This window comes from Chenopodium album, chromosome 5 (assembly GCF_948465745.1).
Source record: "Chenopodium album chromosome 5, dcCheAlbu1.1, whole genome shotgun sequence".
Lineage (NCBI taxonomy): Eukaryota > Viridiplantae > Streptophyta > Magnoliopsida > Caryophyllales > Amaranthaceae > Chenopodium > Chenopodium album.
Genome location: NC_137838.1, coordinates 5,065,895 through 5,075,609, shown reverse-complemented (window position 1 = coordinate 5,075,609; position 9,715 = coordinate 5,065,895). Strand labels below are relative to the sequence as shown.

The window sequence follows — 9,715 nt, the reverse complement described above, 5'->3', positions numbered from 1 at the left end:
CAGTCTATGCCTACCCCATTGCTCGACATACATGGTAATGTGTCGTGTTCGTGCCTACATTATGATTGTGCCGTACTTTTTTCATGTTGGGTTGTTCAGTGTTTTGAGCCACTCAAACCTAATGCCATCTATAGGTGTAACACTTTAGTTTGAAGATGAAAAGAGCCAAGCAAGTGGTTGAAACAAACCAATTTAACATCACTAGATTCACTAATCACTATCCCTCCACAAGAAGCAAGTTGAAGAGTGAAGTATTAGGGTGAGTGGGTGACCTCTAGAAACTAGATCATCTTGTTCATTGAGGACCTTGACCTTTCTTTCTCCAACAAGAAGTTGACAACTCTTTCATGAACCCTTTTTCTATTATCACATACCCTTTTCACTTTTTTCCTTTTCACTTCTCAATTCTTAGATAATCACATATTTCTTCTATTGTCCATATCAACTCCACATATCCATTCCTCAACCTAGGAAATTGGTTTTTTTTTTTTTTCCATGAAAAAACATCAAAATCATAAATTACAAACAAATGTCCTACCTTGTTGAAATCCTTTATGTTTCTCTCTCCAAATTTTAGCCCCAATTAATCAATTATCCATTTTAATTTTAATAAGTTTATATTTTTTTAAATTTGATGTTTAATACTGTACTGAAAAGTGAAAAAGCAAACAATAAATCTTCAATCTTTCTTGCACAACACATACTCTCTCTCTCTTCTATTTGAACTGATTCCTGAATCTGAGTTTTTTTTACAGAAGCTATTACAACACTTTTGAAATCGTTCCCAAAATTCGATTCTTTCACCCGGATTTCTTCAAATTCATATCAATTCGATTCCATCTTCCAATCAAATCCAAAAAAATCCAATCTTTTTGCATTCGATTATTTTTTGCATTGTTTTTGGATTTCAATCGATACCCATCACAAATTAACCCCAAATTCTTTCAATTTCTATCGATTCTGTAAAAACCCATTTGCTTAATCACTCAAACAATTCATCTTTTTTTTTGGAGGGGTTAATTTTTTGTTCAAATGTGTCTGTAATGCACCCAGTTGGAACTAATACTGGGACAAAGAATACCCTAAAACGTTCTAGATCATTCTCATTGGATATGCCTGCAACTGTTACTGATAATTCCATGGTTTCCCAGAAATTTTCTGTTGATGATGATGATGGTGGTGATTACCCTTTATTCTCTGTTGATGAAATTGTGCAATACCCTTTGCCTGGTTATGTTGCACCCACTTCACTTAGTTTTAGTCCAGATGATAATTTGATTACTTATTTATATAGCCCTGATCATAGTTTGAGCAGGAAGGTTTTCAGCTTTAATCTGGAAAATGGTAAGCATGAATTGGTGTTTAGCCCTGTTGATGGTGGGCTTGATGAGAGTAATATCTCTGAAGAGGAGAAGTTGAGGAGAGAGAGAGCTAGAGAGAGGGGATTGGGTGTGACGCGGTACGAATGGGTTAAGATGTTATCATCAAAGAAGAAGATGATCATGGTGCCTTTGCCTGATGGGGTTTGTTTTCTGATTGCTTTCTTTCAAGTATTACTTGTTTGTGTGTTTTGATGAACTTATATATGGTAATATGGTGTTGTCTCTTGATTTCTGTGTTAATTGGGTTGTTGTTTGTTTGATTTATATGGTTAAAGTTAATATTTTAATTTTGGTGTAAGGACTGTGATGTAGACGAGGTTTGATCCCCATGCCAAGATTAAGCTAAACAAGCTAGCATCCACATTTTGATGCATGCATATTGTGAATTTATCTGCAATGAGTTTCTATGTGTCATAACATAAAAAATTATTGCATTAAACTTGATTAGCGTGGCTTCTTTTGGAGTGTCTATATTGAATGCTAAACTTTTCTGTAACTCCTGAAGGTTGGCGTTTAGTATGTTTTGAAATCCAGCATTTTATGTAGGTAGCTTGTCACAATCAGGCAATTTACAAAAAGTGTCAAAGCAGTTAATAGAGCTCCTACTTTCATGTGGACTAATGCTTTTTAGTCTTCTTTTATAATGATAATATGCTTTTCCATATCAATGACACTCTTTATGACCCTTGGATGATGCCTTTTCTGGGGTCGAGGTTATTGCTAGAATCTAGAGGAGACTTTGTCTTAAAATAGGATTTCCCCCTTTCTTATATTGAATCCATTTTGGTTATGAGAATTCTGTTCTTACTTTGTAAGTCTTTCACACTTTCAGTTTATAGATGAGTGCTATGTTTATGCATGGCGCCTAGTTGTCTGTAAAATAAAGAAATCAATGGCTGGAATTCTTCTATTGGTTTCATCTTTAAAAGAAGGGCAGGGGAAATTGAGTAAGGATGGGTCTAATAGAACAATTTGTGACAAGTCTGCATCCTGTATTCGAAGGGTTTCTTTTTATTTTTTCAAAGTGTCATAGGAATTATTGTTTTTAGAATTTTTGCATCATGCGATATTACCTCATGGATGGAATACTTTTGTTAGTTTCATCGTTAAAGGAAAGGGCAGGGGAAACCGGGAAATTGAGGAAGGATTGATCAAATAGAACAATGTGTGACATGTCTGCATCACTGTATTTGAAGGGTTTCTCTTTATTTTTTCAAAGTGTATCGGAATTACTGTCTTTAGAAATTTTGCATCATGTGATACTACCTTAGGCTTTGGTGGGGTTTGGCGTGGTCGTTTATGATGATGGTAGGGTGGTTCAAGATCACAATTGCAGATTGTTTGAATTATTTGTGAGTTGTGAGTTTATGATGATGGTAGGGGGGTTCAAGTTACAACTGATGACTGCAATATACTCTTCCGTGGTTTCTTGCTAGAACAAGAAAAGTAGCTAGTAGTTGTTTACCTCTTTGGCTATTGCCTTTCAGGCTCTTATGTTAAGCTGGTGGAAAACTCAATTGCTTAGAATCTCCCCTTCTTTATCTTGTTTTGTGGAATGGAGCTTATTGATAGATGGTTGTCATTGGGTGTCTTAGACCTTGACCCTCTTATTTTTCCCTTTATTCGATACTGATTTTTCTCTCTTACTACTTTACTGTCTATATAAGTATATAGTGTCATAGGAGTATAGGACATAATATTTTTCAAATTGAAATTTGTTTAAAACGTGGACTTTAAGGATTAAGTTTCCAGGACACACCATACTAACTCAAGCTCTAGGCTCTTGTTTTTCTTCTGTAATTACTTATTCAGAAATTACGTTCCTTGTTCTGAACCGTAAATCAAGCTGCTGTTCAGCAGTGGCATATGTATTCGTGACATGAATAAGGTCTGTATTTCCTGTTGTAAGCTATGTCATAATTTAGCATACCATTCAATTTACATTGTTGCACATTTCACTTGTCCTTGCATAGCTGATCTCATCTCTAGTTGCTTCTTACTACTGTTTAGTTGTGCATGATCTATGCCCTATGATGGATTTTTGGTGGGGAAAAAAACAGTAGAGCTTAAAATTGGTCTGTAATGGGTATGTTCACTGGGGATTGGGATTCCCCTACTGTAACATAAATTCTTTATTAATAGAATATTAAGAATTTTATGGTCAAAGCTGTGCATTGGCTATCGTAAAGGTCAAAATGCTTGTTTGTAAAACGGGTGTAGTATGGAATAGAGAACCCTTGTAGACCTTTTCAACTATATTAGATATTGTTGATATAGTTTAAATAGCCGTTCTGTTAGATTCGTTATGCTTATGGAAAGCCTTTCATATGTTTTAATCCGGTCCCTTATTGGATCCCTACAGGGAGCTGCTCTTTTGTGGAAATGGAAAGAGGATCCTGCCTTCCCTTAAGAAAGGTACAAATTGTAGGAAGGAGATAGTTTTGGTTTCAGGAGACTGATTTGAGGTTAAACATTAGCAATAGGTACTCTTGCATTAGTCTAGGACATCTGCTACTTTTTCTGAGGCATGTGGAACCATACTTATGTTGCTGTTTCTGGGTTATATATTTGGATGCTATGATTCCTCTTTACACTGAATTTAGTGTCTCAGCCTGCTTTTCATCAGGTCTGTCCCTGTCTTTCAGGAGTCACAATGCCACATCGTTTGTTATGACTTATGAGTTAATGTTGAATGGACTCTTGGGCATATCTGATGTTTTTGTTGTTTGTGCTGGTTTAGGAAATTTTATTTTATGTTTTCGTGAGCCAGTTACCACTTTTGAACTTTCATCTGTTTAAGACTGTTTGTATGAATTGTATCCGGCGTCCTTGTTCCGCTGTAGGCCTGTTATATTAGAAGCCCTTTTACCTTGTAATATCATTATTGATCCCTGTCGATAAGGTACTTTTGATTGCCCCTCACATTCCTCCTTTGACATGCACAGGTCTATTTGTATGATCTTTCTTCCTCCAAAGTTGATCTCAAGCTTCAAAGCACACCCAACTCGCCAATTATTGATCCACATCTTTCTCCAGATGGTAATATGATCGCTTTTGTAAGAGGCTATGAGCTGCATGTTTTCGATATCCTGTACAACAAAGAGAAGCAATTAACATCTGGTGCAAAAGGAAGTACTTTAGTAAGTTGCTAACTTATCCTGTTTCCGTTGATGGACAACATAACAATATTTTATATTCTCAATAACTTTTTTTTTCCTTTTTTTTTTTTAATTTTTAATTTTTATTTATTTATCTATTTATTTTTTTTTTTTTTTGGTTTCATGGACATAACATTTTTGTTCTTTTTTTGTTCTTTTCTTTTTTTCAGACTCATGGTCTTGCTGAATACATTGCTCAGGTAATATTTCTATGCTGCCCTCTAATGACTCTTGCTTTTATCCTGGTTCTTCAACCGCGCAACATGTTGTGATTAACATTCTGGTGACATTGACATACTCCCAAATCTCAAAAACCCAATTTTATAGGGTTTATGATCAATCTCACTTTGTATTTTGAATTCTTGTTCCCTAAATTCGCTATAACAAATAACCAGGTCACCTTTAAATGTTCTGAAATATATTGACTTTTATCATATTAGTCATGCGTCTTGAGTCCTCTTGACAAAGTGATTCCATGAGATGAAAGTTATACACATAAATTCAGTCAAATGTTTGCCAACCACCATTTTATTAGCATTGGGAATCCCTTTCAGCTTCCTCTGAGGGACTAGTTGTGAACTTGTGAAGGCTTTGGCAGCATGAATGCCATGCCAATTGGAATGGCAAACATGATTTTTCTCAGATAATACCATGTGCAGTTCACTCCTTTTTCTCTTGTGCATTGTAGAAGAGTGGTAATGGAGATGTTTATGGACATCCTTCTTTTATTCATTTTTGATGTGCTTATGCCCTTTTTACACTATTCTAGGCAGTGCCCTTTATAATTATTGCCGTAAGTAATTATAAAGGGCACTCTCTCTCTCTCTCTCTCTCTCTCTCTCTCTCTCTCTCTCTCTCTCTCTCTCTCTCTCTCTCTCTCTCTCTCTCTCTCTCTCTCTTGTTTGTGTGTGTGTGTGTGTGTGTGTGTGTGCCTATTTTGCGCGTGTGTGTGTGTGTGCGTGCCTATTTTGCGTTGATGTTAGAATAGCAGGTTTAATTAATAATTACATTTTATGCTTTAGGGAGCCTTAATACAATTTTCTGAAAACTCTTAGCACTTAGCTTTTATATGCTGAAATATATAGTCAAAATTCTAGTACTTTATAATCCTGGTAGTATTATTTCTTAAACCATCCCTGTATGCTTTCAATAATGTATTTGTAGGAGGAAATGGATCGCAAGAATGGTTACTGGTGGTCACTGGACAGCAAATTTATTGCATTTACAGAAGTTGATTCTTCTGATATTCCGCCATTTAGAATTATGCATCAGGGTAAAAGTTCAGTTGGTCCTGATGCACAAGAAGATCATGCTTATCCCTTTGCAGGAGCTTTAAATGTCAAAGTCAGACTTGGTGTGGTATCTATTGCTGGAGGTCCTATCACATGGATGGATCTTCATTGTGGAGGAAATAGGGATGATGAATATTTGGCTAGAGTTAACTGGTTGCCCGGAAACATTCTCATCGCTCAGGTTTTAAACAGAGCTCAAACAAGGTTAAAGATTCTCAAATTTGATATTAAGACTGGTCATAGGAAAGTTTTGCTGGTGGAGGAGCATGATAAGTGGGTGAATTTGCACGACTGCTTTACACCACTTGACAAAACAATAAGTGGTGGTTCGGGGGGGTTTCTTTGGGCTAGTGAAAAAACAGGATTCCGCCATCTTTACTTGCATGACGTTGATGGGCATTGTTTAGGGCCTGTAACAGAAGGTGATTGGATGGTTGAACAAATTGCCGGAGTAAATGAGGCAACAGGTGTTTTGTATTTTACCGGAACAGTAGATGGACCATTGGAGTCTAATCTTTACTCTGTTAAATTGATTCCCAGTAGGTCCAACCCACTGCAGGCCCCTGTTAGATTGACACAGGGCAATGGAAAACACATTGTTGTACTTGACCATCAGATGCAAAGATTTATTGATATTCATGATTCTTTAACTTCGCCGCCAAAAGTTGTCTTGTGCTCTTTACGTGATGGAAGCTTGATTACAACATTATATGACCAACCATCGGGAGTTCCAAGATTCAAGAGGCTCAAACTTGAGCCCCCAGAAATCGTCCAGATTAAAGCAAATGATGGTACTGTATTGTATGCTTCAATGTATAAACCTGATGAAGCAAGATTTGGTCCACCACCATATAAAACTATGATAAGTGTTTATGGTGGTCCAAGTGTGCAGCTTGTGTCTGACTCCTGGATTAATGCCGTTGACATGAGAGCTCAGTACCTGAGAAGTAAGGGTATTTTGGTCTGGAAGGTCAGTAATTTTTATCAACTCTTATCCTGAGCCTTTCTTAGATTTACCTTTTTTTTCATAGATGTTTAAGCTTCTAATATAGCATTTTGCTGCAACCTAATTTGTTTTTTCTTTTGGATGCCTCATTTTGCCGCAACCTCATTTGTCCCTTCTGCATGATTAATGAATGGAATATTTGCATCTTTTATGAACAATGTTTTTACACTGCTATTATTCAAAACTTAATGTATCAGAATACTGTCATCGAATATAAGATCCATTGAGGAGTTCTATATCTGTGTGTAAGACTTATAAGTGATATTTTCTGTAAAATATTTGGTTTTGGGGTTGGCTAACATGTACTGTCATAAGGAATCATCTGATATAGGGCTACATATAAGCATTAAATTTACACTTGAAAATCGTAAAAAGTTAAGAAATCATGAAAATATAAACACTAATTACACTGATTGACGCGTGTTTTTGTCATGAATTCCTAATTTTATACAATTTCGAAGAGTATATTTAATGCTTATATATAGCCCTTAGGGCTACATATAGCATTACACTTAAATTATTTAAAGGAAAATCATTACATATCTCCTCACTTCAGACCGTCTTTGTGTATTATGGTTTGTATTTTGATATACCAATATTGTCTCCTAATATCTTTTCTGTACAAATTTTGATACTAATTCTGCCACCCTTCTGTTTCTTTTTCCACAATCACAGCTGGATAACCGAGGATCAGCTCGACGTGGGCTAAACTTTGAAGGAGCAGTGAAACACAAATTTGGTCGCATTGATGCTGAGGACCAGCTGGCAGGAGCTGAATGGTTAATTAGTAAGGGATTAGCAAAAGAGGGTAGGATCGGGCTTTATGGGTGGAGTTATGGTGGGTATCTTTCGGCCATGACATTGGCAAGATTCTCTGATGTGTTCAGCTGTGCTGTTGCTGGGGCCCCAGTTACTTCTTGGGATGGTTACGACACTTTCTACACTGAGAAGTACATGGGATTGCCCACGGAAAATGTTGCTGGCTATGAGTTTGGCTCAGTGATGCACCATGTTCGAAATGTCAAAGGGAAACTGCTATTAGTACATGGAATGATTGATGAAAATGTGCACTTCAGGCATACTGCTAGGCTTGTGAATGCTTTCGTGGCTGCTGGTAAACCTTACGAGCTTCTTATTTTTCCTGATGAGAGGCACATGCCTCGGCGCCTAAGGGATCGGATATATATGGAGGAGAGGATCTGGGAATTCATAGAGAGGAACCTTTGAAAACCTCGGTTTCATTTATTTGAAATCCCGCCATTTATTTGAATGATAAACCCCCCCCCCTCCCCCAAAACACATACTTGTCATTCAGTCTTTTCTTTTCTGGTGTTAGATACCCTCTTTTTTTTTTTTTTTTTTTTTTTTTTTTTTTTCTTTTTTTCTTTTTTTTTTTTTGGGTGGAAAAGGGTGTAGAGGAAGAATTTTAGAGGGTAAACGGTAAAGTTCATGCTGTCTAATAAACCTTATTTCCCCATCAATTTCTCTTCTTTGTAGATTAGTTGGATAAACTAGAGGTTATTTATTCCCTGTAATATTAGATGTTGTAATAATATTACCTTTCAAGTTTATGGCCTTGTTTTCCTGGTTTTGTATCTTAATCCTTTTGTTCCTTTCTCCTATTCAGGTTTCACCTTTAGCCATTCCCCCCTCCCTTACATATATCCGATATGAGGGCTCATCGTTGAACATAGCCTAATCTTCTGTCGAACATGTATTTTCATTATCCGTCTCTTGAACATGTATTTTCACTATCACTGGTAATAAGTGGTGCAAATGATTAGTAATATGTTTAGAAAGTATCATGTTAATGTCTATCCATCACACAAGAATCTCTTTATGAATATATTTTGTAGCGTACTTGAATGACAAGGGCCGAGGGGTCATTCCGTCGTTGGACTGCCTGTTGAACCACAATCTTCTACTTACAACCATAATTCGAAGCACTACATCCAACTATCCAGTTCTGTAATAGTGTAACCGAAGTTGAAAGAGAACATCTACAACTACAATCGATGTATGATGAAGAGAAACAAAAAGATAACCAAAACAAAACCCCTATTTAGAAACATCTAATTTGACCTATAATTTTATCATCAGTCAAATTCAAAGATTGACACATGAAAATTTTAAACAATCCCTTTGAAAAGTGTTCCAATATATATGGGATTATGAGCTAAGTTTGATGAACATTCTCTAAACTCAATGATAAAATACAACTGGAATGAATCATTGAAATTATGATTTTAAGTACCAAACTCAAAATAAATTAAAATTAAATGCTTTGCATGTAGATGTTACTAATGATATTGGTTGATCCAAGAGGGGACCAAGGGGATGTGCACCCTGTATCCTGAACCCCATGAAGCTACTGTTTATATACTTGTAAAGTTACAAGTAATTTCAAAGATAATATTGTTATGGGTGTTTTTATGTTACCCTTTTGTCTATTTCAATCAGTGTCTCTTTTTGTTCAATTTGAAATAATTCAATGTTTATCATCAAACTGACTGTATGTTTGATGCTTTTGATGAGAGCATGGTGAGGTTTCAGATGTGGGTACCCCCTTTGCTCATGACTGACGAGCACCCGTTTGGTTGAAGTTATTTCGTTCAAAATTACTCCACCTGTCTCTAAATATATAGTGAATCGTGTTATGATTGTTTAAGCGTGTCTTTAGATGATAGATCGTGTCTCGAGTTTAGTTTAGTTTAGTTCAATTAAGGATATAGACTAAATGTAAGAGGATAAAGACAAAAAAAAATTAAGATAAAAATGAATGGATGATTAGATGATTCAATCTAATCCAATGTAACCTGCTACTTGTAGTATTAAATAAAAATAGATGATTAGAGGGTGACTAATTGCAACTAATTT

The 9,715-nt window shown here is 36.0% G+C and overlaps 1 protein-coding gene across 2 annotated transcripts; it reads left to right on the top strand.

Moving 5' to 3' along the window:
- Positions 1-336: 336 nt before the first annotated feature.
- LOC145631618 (uncharacterized) lies at positions 337-8,176 on the top strand. Of its 2 annotated transcripts, XM_081683737.1 has the most exons (6): positions 1,402-1,523; positions 3,745-3,797; positions 4,328-4,522; positions 4,711-4,740; positions 5,705-6,802; positions 7,514-8,176. In XM_081683737.1, exons 2-6 carry the CDS (start codon positions 3,765-3,767, stop codon positions 8,063-8,065), a joined length of 1,908 nt encoding a protein of 635 aa, XP_081539863.1. In that variant the 5' UTR covers positions 1,402-1,523; positions 3,745-3,764; the 3' UTR covers positions 8,066-8,176. The 2 variants fall into 2 exon arrangements, with proteins under 2 accessions (XP_081539862.1, XP_081539863.1); XM_081683736.1 differs by lacking the exon at positions 3,745-3,797 and having other exon boundaries at positions 337-1,523.
- The last annotated feature ends 1,539 nt before the right edge of the window (positions 8,177-9,715 follow it).

Coding starts and splice junctions, on each gene's coding strand:
- LOC145631618 (XM_081683736.1), top strand. CDS start 1,044: ATGCACCCAGTTGGAACTAATACTGGGACAAAGAATACCCTAAAACGT. Junction 4,741..5,704: donor TTGCTGAATACATTGCTCAG/GTAATATTTCTA, acceptor ATGTATTTGTAG/GAGGAAATGGATCGCAAGAA. Junction 6,803..7,513: donor AGGGTATTTTGGTCTGGAAG/GTCAGTAATTTT, acceptor CCACAATCACAG/CTGGATAACCGAGGATCAGC.